Source organism: Terrapene carolina, unplaced genomic scaffold (assembly GCF_002925995.2).
Source record: "Terrapene carolina triunguis isolate 2854851 unplaced genomic scaffold, T_m_triunguis-2.0 Scaffold95, whole genome shotgun sequence".
NCBI lineage: Eukaryota > Metazoa > Chordata > Testudines > Emydidae > Terrapene > Terrapene triunguis.
In genome coordinates, this window is record NW_020664446.1 from 29,471,708 (window position 1) to 29,495,712 (window position 24,005).

Genomic DNA, 24,005 nt, shown 5'->3' on the forward strand with positions numbered 1-24,005 from the left:
AAAGCTCTCCTTCATGTACTCCCAAAGCCTTTGCAAAAGGTTTCTGGGGAGGGCTGCCTTATCCCGTCCGCCATGGTAGGACACTTTACCACGCCAGGCCAGTAGCACGTAGTCTGGAATCATTGCATAACAAAGCATGGCAGCGTATGGTCCCGGTGTTTGCTGGCATGCAGACAACATCCATTCCTTATCGCTCTTTGTTATCCTCAGGAGAGTGATATCATTCACGGTCACCTGGTTGAAATGGCGCAATTTTATTAAGGGGACATTCAGAGGTGCCCCTTCCTGCTCTGCTGAACAGAAATATTCCCCGCTGTTAACCACGCGGTGGGGGGGAGGGGTGAAGTGACCATCCCAGAGAATTGGGTGTGTGGGGGAGGGGAGTTAGTTGGGTTTGTGCTGCATGTTAAACCTGAAACCGCAGCCCCTCCTTTTACATTGCAAACCCATTTTAAATGGCCAACCCAACGGGTGCTTGGTATGGTTAATGAGAGCAGTACTGTTTTAAAGCATCCCCACTTGTTAACAAGGTTAAAAAAGCCAAAAGACTGTGTCTTACCATGGCTGCCTGCAAGCTGAAATCTGTGGCCTGGCACTGCGTGAGTGATCTCTCACACCAAACCGGCAGGCCCTCAATATAAGAGGAAAAATGCGACCTTGTAACGAAAGCACATGTGCTGTGTGATGTGAACAGCAAAATCTAACGTGAAAGAGTGTACCCATTGTTCTCTAAAATGTATCTTTTTTAAACAACTCTCCCTTCTCCTCCACCAGCTGCAAATGTTTCACTTTCACAGAGGCTAGTGAATATTCGAAGAAGGAAGCGAAGGACGCGTGATGAAATGTTCACTGAACTACAGACTGCCTCCCACGCTGACAGAGCACAGCAGAATGCGTGGAGGCAGTCAATGACTGATTTTAAAAAAGCCCAATATGAGCGAGAGGAGAGGTGGCGTGCTGAATCGTGGGCTGAAGAGGAGAAGTTGCGTGCTCAAGAGGAGAAGTTGCGTGCTGAAACGCGGGCTGAAGAGGAGAAGTGGCGTCAACTTGTACTCAGAAAGCAAGAGTCGATGCTCCGGCTGCTGGAGCATCAAAGTGATATGCTCCTGCGTATGGTTGAGCTGCAGGAAAGGCAGCAGGAGCAGAGACCGCCGCTACAGCCCCTCTGTAACCAACAGCCCTCCTCCCCAAGTCCCATTGCCTCCTCACCCAGACGCCCAAGAACACGGTGGGGGGGCCTCCGGCCACCCAATCACTCCAGCCTAGATGATTTCCAGTGCAATACGTTTTAAAGTTTTAAAGTGCACTGTGTCCTTTTCCTTCCCTCCTCCCCCACCCATCCAGGCCTACCTTTGCAATTATCCCCCTAGTTGTGTGCTGAATTAATAAAGAATGCATGAATGTGAAGTAACAATGACTTTATTGCCTCTGCAAGTGGTGCTCGAAGGGGGGAGGGTAGTAGGGGAGGGTGGGGTTGTTGGTTTACAGGGAAGTATAGAGTTAACCGGGTGGGGGGGTGTAGGGGCGGAGGGTTCATCAAGGAGAAACAAACAGAAGTTTCACTCCGTAGCCTGGCCAGTCACAAAACTGGTTTTCAACGCTTCTCTGATGCGCACCGCGCCCTGCTGTGCTCCTCTAACCGCCCTGGTGTCTGGCTGCGCGTAATCAGCGGCCAGGCGATTTGCCTCAACCTCCCACCCCGCCATAAATGTCTCCCCCTTACTTTCACATATATTGTGGAGCGCACAGCAAGCAGCAATAACAATGGGGATATTCTTTTCGCTAAGGTCTGAGCGAGTCAGTAAGCTGCGCCAGCGCGCTTTTAAACGGCCAAATGCACATTCCACCACCATTCGGCACTTGCTCAGCCTGTAGTTGAACAGGTCCTGACTACTGTCCAGGCTGCCTGTGTACGGCTTCATGAGCCATGGCATTAAGGGGTAGGCTGGGTCCCCAAGGATCACGATAGGCATTTCAACATCCCCAATGGTTATTTTCTGGTCCGGGAAGAAAGTCCCTTCCTCCAGCTTTCGAAACAGAAGAGAGTGACTGAAGACGCGAGCATCATGTACCCTTCCCGGCCAGCCCACGTTGATGTCGGTGAAACGTCCCTTGTGATCCACCAGGGCTTGCAGCAGCATTGAAAAGTACCCCTTGCGGTTTATGTACTCGGTGGCTTGGTGCGCCGGTGCCAAGATAGGGATATGGGTTCCGTCTATCGCCCCACCACAGTTTGGGAATCCCATTGCAGCAAAGCCATCCACTATGTCCTGCACTTTTCCCAGAGTCACTACCCTTGATATCACCAGGTCTCTCATTGCCCTGGCAACTTGGATCACAGCAGCCCCCACAGTAGATTTGCCCACTCCAAATTGATTCCCAACTGACCGGTAGCTGTCTGGCGTTGCAAGCTTCCACAGGGCTTTCGCCACTCGCTTCTCAACTGTGAGGGCTGCTCTCATCCTGGTATTCTGGCGCTTCAGGGCAGGGGAAAGCAAGTCACAAAGTTCCATGAAAGTGCCCTTACGCATGCGAAAGTTTCGCAGCCACTGGGCATCGTCCCACACCTGCAACACGATGCGGTCCCACCAGTCTGTGCTTGTTTCCCGGGCCCAGAATCGGCAGTCCATGGCATGAACCTGCCCCAGTAACACCAGGATTTCCACATTGCTGGGGCCTGTGCCTTGTGAGAGGTCCATGTCAATTTCCTCATCACTATCGTCGCCGCGCTGCAATCGCCTCCTCCTCAGCTGGTCCTGGTTTTGCTTTGGCATGTCCAGGAGGCTCTGCATATACTCCAGGACAATGCGCGTGGTGTTCATAGTGCTCATAATTGCCGCGGTGATCTGAGCGGGATCCATGATCCCAGTGATAGCTATGGCGTCTGGTCTGAAAAAAGGCGCGAAACTAGTATCTAAAGACCAGGGGAAGAAGGGAGGGAGGGAGGGGCGAGTGACGACATGGCGTACAGGTACAGGGAATTAAAATCAAGAAAGGTGGCTGTGCATCAGGGAGAAATACAAACAACTGTCACACAGAATGCCCCCCCCCCCGAGATTGAACTCCTAAGCCTGGGTTTAGCGGGCCGTTGATTTGACGGAGGGAGGGGGGAAGGAAATGAATACAGAACAAATCTATTTTTTACATCTTAAGACGACAGTGCAGCATGACTGATAGCCCTCGGCATTGTCTGGGTGCTTAGCAGACAATACTTGGCAGAAAATAGTATACTACGACTGGTAGCCATCATCGTCCAACGAGGACGGTTAAAGGCAAGGGGTTGCTGCTGTGTAGCAATATATGCTGTACAATAGCCAGAAGGATCAGTAAAGGCGCTCAAGCTACAATAATCTATGAGCATTTCAGGCAACATGTAAATTTGTCCGACAAGGACGGTTACCAGTCGTAATAAACCATCTACTGCCAAAAGGCAAGGGGCTGGTGCAATGCAGCCCTACGGCTGCCAGCCCCACATCTACCAGCATCCCGATCGCCGATGAAGGCTACCAGTCATGCTGCACCGTCTACCGCCAAAAGGCAGTAAGCTGCTGCTGCTGTTTAGCAATGCAGTCCCACGTTTGCCGGCACCCGGAGACATATGGTGACGGTGAGCTGAGCTGAGCGGGTTCAATGCTTGGCGTGGTATGTTGTCTGCACAGGTAACCCAGGTAAAAAGGCGCGAATCTATTGTCTGCCGTTGCTGTGACGGCGGGGGAGGGGCCTGACGCAATGTACCCAGAACCCCCCGCGGCACTGCTTTGCATCATTCGGGCATTGCGATCTCAACCCATAATTCCAATGGGCGCCGGAGACTCCGGGAACTGTGGGATAGGTACCCATAGTCCAATGCGCCGGAAGTCGACGCTAGCCTCGGTACTGTGGACGCGGTCCGCCGACTTCATGCACTTAGAGCATTTTATGTGGGGACACACACAATCGGCTGCATACAACCGGTTTCTATAAAACTGGCTTCTATAAATCCGACCTAATTTTGTAATGTAGACATACCCTTAGAGACAGCTACCCTGCCCAGGAAGGAATCACTATGTAGCTAGTTACTCTGGCTTTAAAGATTTGGCCCATGTTCCTAATCACTGGGCACCTTTTGCGTAAAATGTATAGGAGAAAAAGTCATGGTGAAATTAACCACTTCATGCCCATTGAAATGAAGATCATAAATACATGTAGCACAGGGGTGGGCAAACTTTTTGGCCCAAGGGCCACATCTGGGTATGGCAATTGTATTGCGGACCATGAATGCTCACGAAATTCGGGGTTGGGGTGCGGGAGGGGTGAGGGCTCCGGCTGGGGTGCAGGCTCTTTTAGGAAGGGGCCATAAATGAGGAGTTCAGGGTGCAAAGAGGGCTCTAGGCTGGGGCAGAGGGTTGGGGTGTGGGCTCCAGCTGGGGGTGCGGCTCTGGAGTGCAGGAGGGTGCTCTGGGCTGGGACCGATGGGTTTGGAGGGCGGGACAGGGATCAGGGCTGGGGTAGGGGGTTGGGGCACGGGAGGGGGCCAGGGGTGCAGGCTCCAGGTGGTCCTTACCTCAAGCAGCTTCTGGAAGCAGCGGCATGTCCCACCTCCAGCTCCTACGCAGAGGCACAACCAGGCGGCTCTGCGCGCTGCCCCATCTGCAGGCGCTCCCCCTGCAGCTCCCATTAGCCACGGTTGCCCCCTGGCTGCCCCTCCACGTAGGAGCTGGAAGAGGGACATGCTGCTGCTTCCGGGAGCCACGCAGAGCCACGGCACGCACGGAGCGGGGCAAGCCCCGGACCCCGCTCCCTGACAGGACCTCGAGGGCCGGATTAAAACATCTGAAGGGCCGGATGCGGCCCCCCGGGCCATAGTTTGCACACCTCTGATCTAGCATTACAGCATTTGGATAGTTTTGCTCAGGTTGAGCTATATATCTTGTTTCATTGACCTTCACGGAATTGTCGTAGACTATGGGTGTTCACAATATACCAGTGCGTAATAAATTAATTTAAAGGATAGTATGTTTATTATTTGTACACAAGGAAGAATGCAACATCACAAATCATTAGGCAAACAAATGTGTTGAAGTAGAAACCCTGCACACCTCTCTGTAAATACCACTGGGGTGCAGAATCTGACCACTGTAAAATCTTATATACTGATTTTAAGTGAACCACAAATTGAACTTTAGTGTCAGATCAAAAACACATAGGGACTGTTCAGTAATATTACACAAGTCCACTATTTTAAAGAATGTACATGCTGCATGCAGGTTAATAGATGGAATTATATCTTTGTTTTAAAAATATTCTAAACAACTTGAACAAAACTTAGATCTGGCATAAATGGATTCAACTTCCACTGGTTTTTAACGAGCATTGTTTCTACATATTCTAAGGCTGAGTGCAGCCATCTAATTTTTTTTGTTTATTATTATTTTATTATTTACTATTTGTATTGCTTTAGGGCCCAAGAGCCCAAGTCAGGGACTAAGACCCCTGTACAAAACAGAGTGCTGTTTAAAACAATAAGACAGTCCCTGCTCCAAAAGCTTACAATCTAATTATGAGGCCAAGAGACAACAAATGGATACAAACAGACTGGAGAGTGCAAGTAAACAATGAGACAATAGTAGTCAGCATGATAAGCAGTGGTCTTTGTGGTTTTTGAATATTCGGTTTTAATTTTAGATCAGCCCTCTTTGCACAAAAGTACAAAGAGGCTTGGTGTAACTTTTTCTTCTAGCAAAGATAAGCGTTACTGTTTTTTCTTGGTGAATTTCCTGTTCCTATCTGTTAGATGTTCTTGCTTTTGTGTTATGTGAACCAACCTTTTTATTCAATATAATCAAACTGCTTATCAGAACTGCCCAGTAGTATAGTTTAACATTCAAATCAGAATGTTTTCCTTTTTTGATAGGAACTTGAACAAATACTAATGATTGAGACAAAAAATTATAGGAAAACTATAAAATTCTACCAGAAGCTTTTGCAGAAAGAGAGAAGAAACAAAGGTAAAATTACAACTGATATGCTAATAAAGGGATTCGCCTTTAGTCATTTCATATGAGTCTCACAACTGCATCAAAATGTGCTTTTGTGCTAAATGTATTTTACATCTTAAGGTTCTGAAGTTAAAAGTATGTTGCCCAAATTGAGGGGACAGCTACAAGAAATGAAATCCAAGGTGCAATTTCTTGAATTGGTGAAGAAGTATCTACAGGCAAGTCAGCTTTGAATTCACTTTATTTTTATTTTGTTTGTTATACAGGTGGCTATAATAGTGTAACTGGATGCTCAAGTCAGTATATTAAGTTTAAAAAGTTTTAAACAAAAGTCATAATTTTACAAAGAACTTTTAAGAATGACTGACTGAAATTCAAGTAACTGTTTACTAGTCTTGTTAAAAAGAGTGACTTTAAATGTGATTGTGGCTTTAAGTTGAATTGACTTTATTTCCTCCGATTTTTCATTTTCATAATTTTTCAATTATTTCCTTTTACATTGCTTTGACTCTTCTTCACACAGATCATGTATGCAGAGCAGTGGGGAGTGGAATCATGTGCACTACCTTCAGTAGTTAACATTACAAGAACTGATGTGTTGGATGTCAGCCCTTTGGATGAGTCGTCATTGCTCATATTCTATAATATGATAAAGCACCAATATAATAATCAAAACAGGTCAAGGATTCTACAAGCTGGGACACCACTTGGGTTAATGGCATATCTATACTCCAGGTATGCTGTATTCTATAAGTCCCTAATTTACAGGGCAGAAAAAACATAATTCAGTTTAAAAATACAGGATTCATACAAATCTAGCTTCCATAAATAATGCTTGTCAGCATTATATAACTACTCCTTTGCTTGTATTAACTTAATGGTATGCAGAAATAGTATTTAATTGCCGTCATCAGCATCCAAATGGCAAAAAAGGAAGCCAGGTAATAATGGGCCTGGTTGAAGGCCTGAGACCTGATCCAACCCGCCCCCCCACCACCATATTAAACCAGCCATGGGTGATTAGATGGGGGCAACATGATTCCTCCCCTCACACTTCTCCCTAACACTCTGCCCAGGTTCTTGAACTAGGCACTAGATTTGGGTCTGAGGCCTAGTATGCACCTAAAAATTAGATCAACCAAGCTACATGACTCAGGGCTGTGAAAAATTTTGCACTCTGTATGCCGTAGTTAAGTTGATCCAACCCCCACTGTAGATGCAGCTAGATTGAATATCTACTACGTCTTGCAGAGGCGGATTAATTACATTGACGAAAATACCCCCTCCACTGGTGTAAGAAGCATCTATACTACAGCAGGGTAACTGTGCCACTTTCACCACTGTAGTGTTTGAACAGATGGACTGTCGTGATCAGAGCCGACGAGGGGGGAGGGGATGGAAGCCGGTACAAATTACCAGGGCCCGGTGGTCCGGAAGGGGGCCCGGGGTTGGGGCCCGGGGTTGGGTTTCCCTTCCCCCCTCCCCCCCCCCCCGTCGGCCCTGTTTAGCCGGTCCGCCCTTGCTGGGGGGCCCGAAAAAAAAATTTCACCGGGGCCCGAACCCGCTCTCAGCGGCCCTGATCATGATGGTATGTAAACTCATGTCTTGGCCCCTGAAAACTATCAGAGGCTCATAATCTAGCGGATATGGCACTGGATTGGGACTTGAGAAACTTGGGTTTCACTCCCAGTTCTGCCAATGACTTGTTTAGGACTCCTTTTCTCCATCTGTAAAATGAGGATAATAATGCATATCTCCTTTTGTGAAGTGCTTTTGCGATTTATCAGTGACAAATGCTACATAAGAAGTAGGCACTATCACCATCTTCCTCTCCAGCACTGGATGAATATCCGTATACTTGGGCATTTCATCAGCTTCTCTCACAGAGTTTACTCCTGGGGGAATTCTGCACCACTGCGGAATGCAGAATTTTGCAGACTTCCCTGTTTCCCCCCCAGAATTTCTGGCCTTCACTACTGGCCGCTGGATTCTGCAGAGCCCAGCTCACAGTCACTGGCTGGACTGGAGGCTGCATGCTTTTTGATCCTCATTCTCCCAGGGAAGGGAGAGGGCCTGGGAGACCCAGCCAGCTCTGGCAAAGGATGAAGGACGGAGCCTCACCACACCATATCCCCTAGTGGGATAGTAAAGAAGTTGTGGGGAGTAAAGGCTCTGGGGGTGCTGGTGTCTGGACTGGGGGCTGCCCTGTGGCTGGGCTCTGTGGGGAGAGGGGTCTGGGCTCGGGGCTGCCCCGTGGCTGGGCTCTGGGGGGTTGGGGGAGGAGCTGGTGTCTGGGATGGGGGCTGCTCCGTGGCTGGGCTCTGGGGGGATGGGAGTGCAGGTGTCTGGGCTCTGGGGGCCTCACACAGCCCCCTCCAATATGCCCCCCCAACTGGAACTGGGTTGTTGTAGATGTTTCTTTGAGGCATCTTTTTTGCTGTTGTCTGTATTGTTGCTGGGTATTTTGAAATAAATTACCAAAAAAATTGAAATTGGAGTGATTATATTGCATTGTATTGACAAATAAAATATGCAGAATTTTGCATAATTTTAAAATATTCTGCACAGAATTTTTAATTTTTTGGTGCAGAATTCCACCAGGAGTAAGAGTTTTAGCTGATTTCAGTAGCATTGTCCAGCATATTGTTTCTAGTGTTTTCTTCTAGCCATGGTACACATAATATTTTAACGATAAGGGAGCTAAAGTTTTTAATAAAGAAACATTGAAGTTCAGGAATTGAAGTTACTGGTTCTTAAGAAATAAAAATATGAAGAATAAGAATATTTCAGTTGTAACTAGATCAGGCTGGAAACTTTCCAGAAGAACAGTTCCATCACAAACTGTTGTTTTGACAGAGGTGAAATGCTCCACAGGAAATTAAAATGTTGATGAGCCCCATGCAGAATTCCAGTGGAAACCAGTCTGGTTTCTTGCCAGCTCCCCTGCCTGCCTCTCTATCATCCTGACTGCACCAGACAGAAAATATCAGTACTTTGAACAAGAAAATAAGATCCTTCAAGCAGTACAAATGAGAGTAGCAGCTTTTTTAATCATTCTAAAACCACCAAATATATCGTATAAAAATTAAATTAAAAAATAGGAATGTGGAAATTGAGATGGTTAATTTGGAAATTTTCTAATTTTGAAAAGTCAAATAATTAGTTTAATGTTTAGAATTCCCATCCATGGGAAATTCCAAATTTTTTTATTCCAAAGTGGAACTTTTTTTTTTTACTTCAGAATTTTCCATGGAATGGGAATTCAGACTTTCAATCTGCTCTAGTTGTAACTTTTTTGTTGCTATGCTTTAATACAAGAAAAACTATATCATTGCTTATCTGAAGTTTTTTTCTTGTATCCCACAGAAATGCATTTTTAGAAGGTTATGTACAGCAGTTCCTCTACACATTTCGTTATTTCTGCACACAAGAAGAATTGTTGAAGTTTCTTCTTGATAGAATCAGCAGCACTTTATCCAGGTACAGTAAGTTTCTGTGAACAAAACTGTCAAAGTGCTAGAGACTTTTCTCCCCAATGTGAAAGAAGTATTTCTAAAAAGAAGCACCTAATTGAGTTGAATTTTGTTTCTTTTTTAAAAAAAAAAGATTTTCTTGTGAATAAAGGAATGTCTGCACTGCAAGCGTTGCAGAGGCACAGACACTTTCTACATCGACAGAAGGGGTTTTTCCATCACAATAGTAAATCCATCCCTTCCAGGGATGGTAGCTAGGTCAATGGAAAAAATCTTCCATCAACCAAGCTGTATCTGCAGTGGCGCTTAGTTCAACCTAACTACATTGCACAGGGCACAATATTTTTCACAGCTTTGAGTGATGTAGGTAGGTCGACTTAAGTGTTAGGTGTAGACCAGGCATAAGAGTGGAACACCGTGAAAATAGAGTAAGTTCTGTACTGGACAATATGTTTTCTTCCTACTTCCACTCTGAACTACTATTGACTTCAGTGGGCGTTTTACCTCAGTAAGTAGCTGGGTATTGGGACATTTTTATAAATGAAACTTTTGTTCCTCTAGAGGTGTAGATGCCAGAGAAAGGGAGACTTGGGGGGAGAGGGGGGGTTTGTTTGTTTAAGTAATACAGCTGGCAGAAAATTCTTGCACTTCTCTCTCAACCTCTTTTTAAGATTAGACTAAAATGACAGTTTCAATGCACTCACTGCCTTTCTCATATTACCAGTGCAAATGGGGATCCCACCTCTCTGCTTATCAAAATATACAACCGGAGTTTCTACATTCTGCAGGCTTGGATTGAAGACTGTTATATTGTAGACTTTGCAATAAAAACTGATCTTTTGTGCATGCTACAAGACTTTATTTCTTCCAAGGTAACTTGTTATAACTTGTTATTTTGGTGAAAGCTTTAAGTAAAATGTCAATTAAATCAAATGTAGTTATGGTATATAAGCAAACGCTATTATTAGGACACTTATCTGTCTGAGTAAAATTAGTGTGAAAAATTATGCCTAGTGACACTTTTTTGTTATATGGCTGTAATAAAATACTTGAATTTTCTTATAAATGCTCTTTACTTCATTACTAATCTTTTGATGAAAAATAAATAGAATTGCCTACTAAAACCTACTTTCCATTTAGATTGCTCCATTAAATGGCTATGGTGAACGTTTGCTGGCAGTGCTTGAAAATGCTACTGTCGGGAAACGTGACAGTGCTTTCCAGTGCTATAACTGGGATGAGTGGAAGGAGGAAGAAGAGGATGATACAAAATCTTTACACTCATTGTGCAAAAAGCTCTCTGAAGATCTCTCCCAAAAGGCATGTAGTTTCTTTATCTTACTTTATATAGGGAGCTCTCTTGTATATTACCCTTGCAAAAATAAAGGAATATTGAATTTAACACTTTAGGCCCCAATTCAGCAAACCTCTTATATATGTGCTTAAGTCCCATTGCCTTAAGGTTTAGCATGTGCTTAAGTGATTTGCTGATTCAGTAATGATTTGCTATAGTCATACTAATTTTAGAGGCTGTAAAATGTTTACTTCTGTTCCATTTTGTGACTCATAATTGCTGAAAGAATATTTTTCCCTAAGAAATTTGCTACTATTGTAAATAACTTATTGTGATGCTCAGTACCTCGGGGGAACACCATGCACCCCCATGTTCATCCTTATAATATGATTGTGTGGTATCCAATGCAAAGTTTGTCATGTTGGATGTCTTAAGAAGGCTCATGATGCACTGAACATTGTTGTTATAGTAATGTTATAGGTTGTAATTTCATGTATATAGTTATGAGGCTGAAAATGTGTCCTCATGGCTTAAAACAAGCCCAGGCAAGACTCTCCAGGAGCAGAGGGGCAGTTCACACCTCATCAGGGCATGTATGGGACAAACCCAGCCCAGCCTCACAGGAACAAAGGACACTGGCCTAGGCAGCAACAAAGGATCTATTGGATTCTCAAGTGAGTCACCCCCCTTCCCTTGGTCAGTTTGGGACTATGATGCGGTAATGTTCACCTGACTCTGAAGGGGCGGGGCGGGGTGGCAAAGCCAAGAGGGAAGAAAGAACACGATAAAGGGAGAGACCTTTGCCATGCTTTCTCTCTTCCACATCCATATACAGACACCATCACCAAGCAATTGAAGCGCCGATCAAAGGGGAGAGCCTAGCTGAAGGGCAGCCAGCCAGCCTGTGGTGAGAAGCATCTAAGTTTGTAAGGGCACTGAAAGTGTTAAGATCAGCTTAGAATGCATTTTGCTTTTATTTCATTTTACCAAATCTGACTTGTTGTGCTTTGACTTAGAATCACTTAAAATTTTTCTTTTGTAGTTAATACATTTGTTTGTTTATTCTACCTGAAGCAGATTTGATTTGAAGCATGTCAGAGACTCCCCTTGGGATAACAAGCCTGGTACATATCAATTTCTTTGTTAAATTGACGAACTCATATAAGCTTCCAGCGTCCAGCAGGCATAACTGAACACTGCAAGATGGAGGTTCCTAGGGTTGTGTCTGGGACTGAAGATATCGGCTATTGTCATTCAGTTGCACAATCCAAGCAGCAGCTGGCCAACAGTGCTCACTCATGTAACTGGGAGCAGCTTTCATGCTAGAGGCTGTGTGTGTTGGGGTTCTCACAGTAGAGCAGGGTAAGGCTGGCTCCCAGAGTCGAGGATTGGCGTGACCTAGCAGATCACTGGTCCAGATAACACCAGGGGAACAGCACAGTGGCGCAGCGAGCAGGGTGTATATACAGCTTGTTACTCCAAGTGGAGTTCACCCTTTAAGCACTGATATTTGTGATTTTAAGTGAGTCTTAAGTGCAGTGGCTAAGAACAGTCAGGAGGAGGTCAAAGTTTTGTTGTTTTCTGTTTTGTTTATTTCGGGTGAGGGAAATAAGCACAAGAAAGCAGAAAAATGACTACCAGTGAGACAGCTACAAAACTAGAGCTGGCCAGACTGGAAGCGGCAGAGAAGGCAAAGGACCGCAAGTTTCAAATATGTCAGGCAGAAATGAAGCTCAAAGAAGAGGAGGCTGCACACAGAAGGGCTATGGAAGAAAAAGCAAGAGAAAGAGAGTGGGAAGAAAGAGAGCAGGAAGAAAGAGAGAGAAAACACCAGCTGGAGAAGCAGAACCAGAGGCCCCCAACTCCAACGACTCCCATCACTCCAAAAATCCACAAGTGGGAACACTTATGTCCTGTATACAGTGAGGAGGGTGATATTGCTGAATATCTGACTACCTTTGAAAGGCTGTGTGTAATACATGAAATCCCTGATGATAAGAGAGTTCCTACCCCAATTGTGAAATTAACTAGTAAAGCTCAAAATGTATTTCATGGAATGCCTATTGAAGATGCTGTAAACTATTGTAAATTTAAAAATACTGTTTTGCAAAGTTTTCAGATTACCCCCGAAACATATACAATTAAATTTAGGAATCTTAAGAGATATTGGGATGAGTAATGGGGAATATGTAAACAAAATGAAAGATTTGTTGGGAAAATGGGTGAGGGGTAAAGAGGTGGCAAGTTTTGAAGGAATGCTTGATCTTGTTGCTCAAGAGCATTTCTTGAGCATATGTAAGGCTGATGTAAAGCAGTGTCTATGGGACACAGATGTAAAGACTGTGGATGAGATGGCTTTTTTGGCTGATGCCTTTGAACAGACTCAGGCATCTATTGAGGGCAGGCCACAGAAAGAGGGGTTTAAAATTGGTGGGAAGATCTCATTTTATTCCTAGCAAGAGGGTGGGAGGCTGGGTACTCACCTCCCCAAAACCATTCCTCTAGCCCTCATCCCAAATCTCCTGTAAAAGCAGAAGAGCCCAAAAGGTGCTATCAGTGTAATTCCTGAGGAATAAATGCCCTGTGCTAGGAGGAAGCAGGCAACCAATAGCTCATGTTAGTTCTGCTGTCCTCAACACAGAAACCCCCCAAGCAATTGAAACCTTTCATATTGGTTTTGTGAAATTAACCTCTGCAGAACCAGATATGAAGCATGTTAAGGTTATCCAAATTCATGGCAGGGAATGCTTGGGGCAGAGGGATACAGGGGCCCAGATCTCTCTGGTTAAGCAGAGTGTGGTCCCGAAGGCCAGTATGTTACCTGGTCAAATGGCAGATTGTGGGGGTCTGCAGATTCCTCGTACCACTAGCTAAAATCCATGTGGTTTGGGAAGGTTTGGAAAGTGTTTTGACTGTGGGGGTAAGGGAACACCTCCTAGTCGACCTGCTCCTTGGTAATGATTTTTTTTTTTATAGCTCAAGTTAAAGTATTTGCCTGCAGCAGGAGGGAGTTTTATGCTGGGACCCCCTGAGGGAAAGGATAAGTTCTCAGGAACTGCTGAGAGAATGGGAGAGAATCTCCTTGATTCTTCTGCAGCCTGGGGAAGCCACATGCTTCCAGGTGGGAGGTTGGTTCATAGAATCATAGAATATCAGGGTTGGAAGGGACCTCAGGAGGTCATCTAGTCCAACCCCCTGCTCAAAGCAGGACCAAATCCCAACTAAATCATCCCAGCCAGGGCTTTGTCAAGCCTGACCTTAAAAACCTCTAAGGAAGGAGATTCCACCACCTCCCTAGGTAACTTCATCAGTTACCTCCAGTGCTTCAACACTCTCCTAGTGAAAAAGTTTTTCCTAATATCCAACCTAAACCTCCCCCACTGCAACTTGAGACCATTACTCCTTGTTCTGTCATCTGGTATCACTGAGAACAGTCTAGATCCATCCTCTTTGGAACCCCCTTTCAGGTAGTTGAAAGCAGCTATCAGATCCCCCCTCATTCTTCTTTTCTGCAGACTAAACAATTCCAGTTCCCTCAGCCTCTCCTCATAAGTCGTGCTCCAGCCCCCTAATCATTTTTGTTGCTCTCTGCTGGACTTTTTCCAATATTTCCACATCCTTCTTGTAGTGTGGGGCCCAAAACCGGACACAGTACTCCAGATGAGGCCTCACAAATGTCGAATAGAGGGGAATGATCACGTCCCTCAATCTGCTGGCAATGCCCCTACTTATACAGCCCAAAATGCCGTTAGCCTTCTTGGCAACAAGGGCACACTGTTGACTCCTATCCAGCTTCTCGTCCACTGTAACCCTTAGGTCCTTTTCTGCAGAACTGCTTCCTAGCCATTCGGTCCCTAGTCTGTAACAGTGAATAGGATTCCTCCATCCTAAGTGCAGGACTCTGCACTTGTCCTTGTTGAACCTCATCAGGTTTCTTTTGGCCCAATCCTCTAATTTGTCTAGGTCCCTCTGTATCCTATCCCTACCCTCCAGCGTATCTACCACTCCTCCCAGTTTAGTGTCATCTGCAAACTTGCTGAGAGTGCAGTCCACGCCATCCTCCAGATCATTAATGAAGATATTGAACAAAACCGACCTTTGGAGCACTCCGCTTGAAACCGGCTGCCAACTAGACATGGAGCCGTTGATCACTACCCGTTGAGCCTGACAATCTAGCCAGCTTTCTATGCACCTTATAGTCCATTCATCCAGTCCATACTTCTTTAACTTGCTGGCAAGAATACTATGGGAGACAGTATCAAAAGCTTTGCTAAAGTCAAGGAATAACACATCCACTGCTTTCCTCTCATCCACAGACCCAGTTGAGCATTGCAGCTGGCGGCAACACCTTATCAGGAAAAGATGGGGGTGTAATGCCTGCCAGGGAGAGAACTGTCCAGGTTGTTAGCTGCCAGCAGGTTGCAGCTGAACCAAAGACAAACCTGGCTCTTGGGAGCATAGAGAAATGTGTCCGAGAGGAGAGCCCTGAGAAGGGGCAGGGAATCTCAGAAACCACTGAGGTGGGTGAGGATTCCTGTGACTGTAACACAGGGAAGCAGTGTGCTTCCAAGTATGGGAGGGTCTGAGACTAGCTCCTTTCCAGAAGAAGGCAACATGCCCTCAGGCACAGGGGCAGTAGAGGTGTTGTCAGTGATTAAGAAAACTGTCCCAATTGTTAGCTGGCAGAGTTTTGCAGGTGAACAAGGGTCGGAACCCTTCCTAGGGAGCACAGAGAAATGTGTCTTAGGAGGGGGCCCAGAGGAGGAAACTGGGGAAGGACTAGCAGGACTACAGGAGTGTCTCCTCGCTAGTCACTTGGGGCAGGATGCCCAGGACACTAGGAGGATGGCTGGGTCAGCATCTGTGCACCCAAGCACTCGGCCTGTGACCTAGGTTTTGAGAAGGAACTGTGTAACTGACGACCTGGAGGGGAGCAGTCACACAGCTGACTTCTCAGGGACAGAGAAAGGGGTGGCGGAGGGTACCCCAATCCAGGTCCCAGTTTTTCAGGGTGCTATTTCTGATAAGTTTTTGGAAAGTAACTATCTCTCTTTACATCAAGATGCAGCTCCAATGCCTGTGACAGCAGAGGAGTTAAGACCAGGAAATTGCCAGGTGGTAGTTTGTGAGAATACAAATGACCCAACTGACAGAGAGGGCGGGTATTTTCCCCCAGGCTGGTGAGACACAGAGAGCAGTTATGGGAAAGCTGCTGGGAAAAGGTGAATCTGATTGAAGGGTAAGCACACCTAGCCCACAGAGCACAGATCACAGCCCTCTAGGGGGCAGGGAAGGACTCAGTGCTGGGAGGGGGAAACACAGGGTAACCCCAAAAGGGGAGCTGGATTTTCTGCATATGTACAGTCCTGGGGTTGGGAGACCGCTCCCCAAAGGGTCAGCCAGTGTGCAGGATTCCCCTGAACACCTATCTTGCCAGACCCTGAGGCACCAAAATTCCAGAAACATGATTAAATTAAGAGCCCACACGGAGGGGAACACCGGAGGGAAAGAAAAGCCAGTGACATGAGAGAGAGTCAAAGGACACCATGGTTAGTGAACAAGCTAACCTCAAACTTCACTATCTGAACAGAGGGTGTGGTATCATAAAGATATTTGTAAACATCCATCTGTGATAAAAATGTTGGTATTAATGTTAAGTTTTGGGATAAGAATTTTGTTACTGATGTTAAACCTTATGGTAACGCTAGTTCTCAGTTAATACCTGTAAACAGATTTAAAGTTTATCACAGCAGAGAAACCATAACAAACCTGGTTTGTTGTGTGTGAATGGGGAAACTGATGCACGCTGCCTCATGGCCTTGATGGCTGGATGCCAAGAGAACTATAACACAAACTGCCTTCAGTGGCTAACCCTCTTGCAGTAAACTAAGGGGGGAGGTGTGACGCTCTGTACCTCGGGGGGAACACCATGCACCCCCATGTTCATCCTTATAATATGATTGTGTGGTATCCAATGCAAAGTTTGTCATGTTGGGTGTCTTCAGAAGGCACATGATGCACTGAGCATTGTTGTTATAGTAATGTTATAGGTTGTAATTTCATGTATATAGTTATGAGGCTGAAAATGTGTTCTCATGGCTTAAAACAAGCCCAGGCAAAACTCTCCAGGAGCAGAGAGGGGTAGTTCGCATCTCATCAGGGCATGTATGGGACAAACCCAGCCCAGCCTCACAGGAACAAAGGACACTGGCCTAGGCAGCAACAAAGGATCCGTTGGACTCTCGAGTCAGTCATCCCCTTCCGTTGGTCAGTTTGGGACTATGATGAGGTAATGCTCACCTGACTCTGAAGGGGTGGGGCGGCAAAGCCAAGAGGGAAGAGAGAGCACGATAAAGGGAGAGACCTTTGCTATGCTCTCTCTCTTCCACATCCATATACAGACACCACCACCAAGCGACTGAAGCACCGATCAAAGGGGAGAGCCTGGCTGAAGGGCAGCCAGCCAGCCTGTGGTGAGAAGCATCTAAGTTTGTAAGGGCACTGAAAGTGTTAAGATCAACTTAGAATGCGTTTTGCTTTTATTTCATTTCACCAAATCTGATTTGTTGTGCTTTGACTTAGAATCACTTAAAATCTGTCTTTTGTAGTTAATAAATTTTTGTTTATTCTACCTAGGGTGACCAGACAGCAAGTGTGAAAAATCGGGACAGGGGGTGGGGGGTAATAGGAGCCTATAGAAGAAAAAGACCCAAAAATCGGGACTGTCCCTATAAAATCGGACATCTGGTCACCCTAATTCTACTTGAAGCAGTGCATTTGGTTTGAAGCATGTCAGAGATTCCCCTTGGGATAATAAGCCTGGTACATATCAATTTCTTTGTTAAATTGACGAACTCATATAAGCTTGCATCCAGCGGGCATAACTGGACACTGCAAAATGGAGGTTCCTAGGGTTGTGTCTGGGACTGGAGATATCAGCTAGTGTCATTCGGTTGCACAATCCAAGCAGTGGCTGGCCGAAAGTGCTCACTCACGTAGCTGGGAGCAGCTTACATGCTAGAGGCTGTGTGAACAGCCTCCGGGAGTGAGGGTTCTCACAGCAGAGCAGGGTAAGGCTGGCTCCCAGAGTCGAGGATTGGAGTGACCTAGCAGATCACCGGTCCAGATAACACCAAAGGAACGTCACACCTATATAAAAAAAGTTTAAAATGAACAGGAGAAAAAGTGCTTTTTGCCTACGGAATTTCAAAACTTTACTGCACCTTCCTCTTACACTACTGACTCTCATTAATCAGAATTAGAAGACATCAGCTGGTACAAAGTAACTTCAGAGTCCCGAGAATCCAATAGACTTTGCTTGGAAAAAAAGCATCTTCCCAAGAAAGAGTCCAAAGTGCTTCACAGATCAAATATGCTAGTTGAATAGCAGGATCCCTGTCCCAATGAGCTTACAGAATGTTACTGCCTTTATACAAAAATCGTATAGCATTTAATAGGGGTTAAATCAACAGAGCTCTATGGAAATGACTCTGGATAGTTTATAGCAAAGATAGAGCATGAAGGAGAGAGGAAGGGAGACTTGGATACAGTAGCAGGAAAATAAGTGGATTTTTTTGATGTACTCGGAGGAGGAAAAGAAATGGAAATGTACAAGGCTACAGACCAGGCAGTTATAGTAATCAAGTCATTACATAACTAGAGGCTGAAGTAATATCACAGCAATGAAGTTCATGAAGAAGGGACAATAACTCAAGATACTGAAGGGGGGAAAAGGCAAAAGTATGCATCACACACACACACACACACACACACACACACACACGAAAGCAGGAGTCTAGGATGAGGGCCAGGATGGGAACTCTGGAACAAGAAAGATAGTGTTGACAGTGACATGGTGAAGGTTTAACTATGCAGTGCGTTTTGAACATAGAGAACATACAGTAGGTCTAAATGTCCAAAACTGTAAGTGAGTACAGCTCCATGAAGATCATTGAAGATGCACCCCGTGACACAAGGCCTGATTTGGATGTTTTGAGGTGGAGATGTCACAGGCACAAATTCACGACTAGTTAGTGAGAAGTTATCCATGTAGAGGAGGGAACTCAACCTGTGAGAATGTATAGAGGTAGAAAAGGAGGAGGTGAAAGACTGAGCCCTAGTAGGGCCACCAACTGTGTGGGAGAGGAAGAAATGAGAGTTCCCAAGAGCAAGACAGAAGCTGAATCCATCATAGGACAAAATAAACCTCCATATGTATTTTATAAACTAAAACTATCTCTATATCTTTTTTAGGCTACCTAGAAATATATAAAATGGTTCCATTTATAGGTTTAGTTTTCTTGTTTTTATACCTACATCATCAAAGCTGTGTACATGCACACTAACAAATTAGGTTTTTTACATTACTGGCAGTTAAATGTCAGAGCAAGCCTAACATAAATTGGGTATTCTCTCCCCTCTCCACTCAATAGTTTGTCAGCTTGGACAGCATGGGGCAAGGGACAGATTATTATTTAAAAAATTGAAGTCTAGGGTATGTATTCTCCTTCACCAGTTCTTAGTGTTATGGTAGCCTAAATCTGGGGCCCTAAATTCATTCAGTTTCTTCTTACATGAATTAAGTTCAAGAGAAGAATTCTATAGTCTGAAGAGACAAGAATGATTATTTAATACAAATTACAGCTAATTTAAAATTACATCATGTTAACTTATCACTGGCAACTGTAACCCTGTATAAGTTGAACAATCATATGATGCATTTATTGGAATGTCTAAATTTTATATCCTCAGGCACTGAAGTGGTAGGGTAGCAAAGATATTTTAATGAACAAATAGCAACAAGGGCACACTGTTGACTCATATCCAGCTTCTCGTCCACTGTAACCCCTAAGTCCTTTGCTGCAAATCCATCCACTATATCCTTCATGCTTGCATGACAACAGTTCCCAAAGTGGATTGTCCAACTCCAAAATGATTTCCCATTGACTGGTAGCAATCCAGCATTGCAAGTTGCAAGACAGTCATTGCCACTCGCTTCTCCTCTGTCAGTGCAGCTCTCAGTCTGGTGTCCTTGCACTTGAGGGTTGGGGCGAGCTCAGCACACCGATCCAGGATTGTGGCTTTGCATATCTGAAAGCTCTGCAGCCATTGCTCATCATCCGAAGTCTGCATTACAATGAAATCCCACCAGTTAGTGATCGTTTCTCAGGCTCAGAAGCAGCACTCCACCATCTGCAAATACTTCATGAATGCCACCATCAACCTTGAACTGGTTTTTGCTACGTCCCACAGCAATCTGTCCTCCACAAAATCATCATGTTCCCTGATGATTTGGTGGTTCTTGCAGCTCTGCAAATACTGGAGGATTGTGTGTCCTGTGCTTGCAACCCTCATCACAATAGTCCAGTGCTATGCAGGTTGTATGCTTCTGTCAAATGGCAGACAGTGAAGAATGCTACATGGGTGCTGGGAGATTTTTTTAAAAAGGTGAAAATTATGGGATATAGATGACATTATGGGATGGAGAAAGTTGCATGCTGGGAAGTTGACCCCTTGCTCCCAGTCACCCTTGGATGACTTGTTTCTGCTCCACCATGCATTATCCAAACTTCCCAAAACAGAGTGTGCTGAACGGTGGCAAGTTGCACTCTGGGAATCTACTGATGAGGTACAGCGTGGTGTACCAACACAAGCACTACTGGTAAGTATTCACAACGCCAATATAAGGAGCCAAGTATGCCTGCACAGAAGCGATATACTAACTGTGGTGGCTTTATGCCGACATAACTTGCATGAGCAAAAGTTTGCAGAGTAGACATTCCCTCAGTAAGTTATATTGAGAGGAGACACAATGTAGGCTTTAGGAAAGTTACAGCTGTAATAAGCTACTTTTTTCTTGTATAGAGCTTTAACTGGAAACTCGCCAAAGGAAATGGCCCTATTACACATCATCAGAAAGAAAGACCATACACAGTTGGGTCAGTTTTACCGAAGCCATGCTATTACAGTTCTACAGAAGAATTCTCTGGCTCTTATGCTAAAGCAAATGAAGGAGGATCGCTCTTAACTGAATATAGTGCACAAGAGCTTTGCTGTCAACTGACACTGTTACAACAGGTAAAAAGACTGGATTCTATTGCGAGTGAGGACAAATCAGTGTAAATGTTTATTGTGTAGTCACCCTTCTTCCTTCCCTCTCTCACCTATCCCCCATGTGTTGATTGCTATTTATTCTGAGGTTCACAACACCAATGGAAAAAGAGCCCAATTTCCTCCCCAAGTCCCTGCAATGTCTGGAGTCACTAGTATCAGGAGTTCTGGTAATGGTTTCTCCTGAGAACCTTAGAGAAGAGAACATAGAGGAAGAAAAATTATTTCTTGTGATACCTAAAATAATTGCCAAGCCTAATGATCCCTATGATTTAATTTTTTGTCTGTGCAGGAAATGTTCCATAAATGCCATCCAGTACACTTCCTAAATTCAAGAGCACTTGGTGTCAAAGAGAAATGTCCCACTGTACAAAAGTAAGTGGGTTACTTTTCCTATCCCCCCTTCCCTGCTGATGCATTGTTGATTTTTGTATTACACCCTATGTATACATGGAAAGTTGAAAATGGAGAATCTACATTGTCTTTCCATTATTCCTCACTGTGAATTTTCTTTTTACATTGAGTTTTATCCTTCAGATGACTTGTAAAATGAAGTTCAGCAGACAAAAAAATTTTCTTTAGGCCATATTGTCCAGGTGACTTGAAATCAGAGTAGATCAGGTCAAAAAATATTTGCTGAATATGTTTTTGAAAAGTATTGTGATTATGGAGATATACCTGTCTCATAGAACTGGAAGGGACCTTGAAAGGTCATCAAGTCCAGTCCCCTGCCTTCACTAGCAGGACCAATTTTTTTGCCCCCAATCCCTAAATGGCCCCCTCAAGGATTGAACTCATAACCCTGGGTTTAGCGGGCCAATGCTCAAACCACTGAGCTATCCTCCCCATGATATTTTTCAAGTATATTATGTTGTAATTATATCCATATAGATAGATAGAATTTCATTATTTTTCCATCTTTTAGAACTGATTGAATAATTCATATATGTTTGTAAACACATAGGAATTTTATTGCAGGTTTTAAATAAAAGTGATTCAGATTTTTATTACTTGCCCGGCTCTAATCCAGAATAAATATTAACATTATCACCAGTTCACACACAATCTTCATTATCCTTGTTTTTGTTTTAATTCATCTTAATTGGTATGTGGATTCAGTTAGTTTCTCTCTAATTGTTAATTGTGACATCTAGACTCTAGACATCTCTAAGAAAGGGGACACAAGCTGGATCTTTTGCCCTACCATTTAAAATCCAATAAAAATGCCATCTAGCTCCTACTGTGTTGTAGTGCAGACAGGACTCTCTTTTAGAATCTCACTTTTTTGTGTTCATGTTCATATTCCACAAAATAAAAGCCAGACTAACTTTTCAGTGAGTATGGCCCTTTGACCACTATTTATGATGGGGAAAAATGCTTTGTTATTGTTAGTCAAACTAAAGAAATTGCTCAAGTTGCAAAACTTGTGATTTTTTTTTTTTAAGTAGTCCCATCTGCAGTTATGTACAATGTATGTTGGTACTGGAATTATAAAGTCTACACAGAAAAGAGAAATTAACATATGCTAGAATCCCAGCACATGCCCTTTTAAAATGTATTAATCAAGATTGTAACTAAACAACATATTATTCATTTTAAAAATTATTAGAATGTTAACATCCTTTCCTTCATGTTTTGTAGTTGTAATGTCTAAATTCTCTATATGTTTGTGTTTCACAGAGCTGTTTCCACTGAATCACTGTCACTTAAAGTCTGTAACCTCTTTCTGCCAAATTGCATACAAGACAAGTACCTCTTACAGCTTTTAAGAAATGCAGACAATATCAGCACCTGGGTTGCTGCTGAAATTGTTACAAGTCATACTTCCAAGGTTTGCTATAATTTTTATTTGGTTATTAAATTAGGAAGTAGTTAGTTATTTACTATTGTTTACTGTTTCTATATAGCAAACCTACACAAAAAGCCTGAAATATGCCTGCCAATGTGTTGGCAACTGTTTGTTGCACTGTTGTTGGCAGATCCACTTAGTGTTTTGGATCTGTTCTGTTGGTGGGGTTAAAGACTTAACAGAATATAAGAATTCTTAATAGAAGATAAGATGTCTGACTTTCTGCTATTGAAATGGACTTCTTAGCATTGAAAGACTTTCTAACTAGAACTTTGAGAGGCAGGGTGCTGCAGTTCTGCTGCTGTTTTAGCTCAAGTAACAAATCCTAAAACAAAATGTACCTTTTTTTTCCCCTCTTCTAATTTCATTTTCTCACGTTTCTAGTCTACTTTTAAGGTCAATTGAACTAATACTTTCCTCAAGAGAAAAAATAAAGCTTAATGTTTATTAAACATGAAGTCCTTTTGTGCATTGGTATATACATTCTGAATGTCTTCATCAGAAATCTCTCCATTAATTTATTAATACAACATTTTCTAAATTAATTATGATAAAGTCAACAGAAACCAGTGGTCCCATAACAACTCATGGTGGGTGTTGGTAACAACTTTTGTATAAAAATTTGTGGTGACGACAGAGTTCAAGTTCCCAAACCCTACGTCTTTATCTGCCAAGCAAATAGCATCACCACTGGCAGTGCAAGAAGTACTTAGGCTGCTCCCAATGCTTTAATGGTCAATTCCTTTCTGACCATGATTCTAGACCTGGAACTGAATCTGCCCATGCAGATTAAACCAGTCTAATCCAATTCCAAGTGGTCACCATACATTTAGTGAACATCACTGTGTGCACGATTTATTTTCTTTTTATATTGGAGACCTCCCTGGAGCATGTCTCCATAAGTGACAATCATTAAGATAATATCTTCAGATAGGAGCCAGTTGCTCATTTGTTGATTTTCTGAAGCTATCATCTCAGTGAATTACCCCTCACCCTCTTACTCCTGAACAGAATATTTCTGTTTTGTCTTACAATTGGCTATCATGGGAGTATTTTTACTTCCCACGTGAAGAGAGATGAGCACTCATACCTCAATAGGGGTAGTGTGTAATGTGTCTTAGAATGATAAGTTATGGGAACTCCATCCAGGTCTGCAAATCCACCCCAAAGTGGTAATCCATAAAAATGGGTACCTTCAAAGAACAACAATTACAGGTGACTTAATTACCTCATATTCCTCTGTGTTCAGTCAGACTATTTGTGCAATAAAGAACTCTAGTATAACAACTTTATCATGGACT

At 43.9% G+C, this 24,005-nt stretch overlaps 1 protein-coding gene across 1 annotated transcript in view; it reads left to right on the top strand.

The window, feature by feature from the left end:
• Positions 1-24,005, top strand: part of KNDC1 (kinase non-catalytic C-lobe domain containing 1) — a 121,793-nt gene that overhangs the window by 92,435 nt on the left and 5,353 nt on the right. Inside the window, exons 18-26 of the mRNA XM_024217239.2 lie at positions 5,894-5,987; positions 6,099-6,196; positions 6,502-6,713; positions 9,345-9,458; positions 10,176-10,323; positions 10,592-10,771; positions 20,610-20,822; positions 21,148-21,230; positions 22,536-22,686. Coding sequence (XP_024073007.1) covers positions 5,894-5,987; positions 6,099-6,196; positions 6,502-6,713; positions 9,345-9,458; positions 10,176-10,323; positions 10,592-10,771; positions 20,610-20,822; positions 21,148-21,230; positions 22,536-22,686 — 1,293 coding nt within the window. The remainder of the gene's footprint in view (positions 1-5,893; positions 5,988-6,098; positions 6,197-6,501; positions 6,714-9,344; positions 9,459-10,175; positions 10,324-10,591; positions 10,772-20,609; positions 20,823-21,147; positions 21,231-22,535; positions 22,687-24,005) is intronic.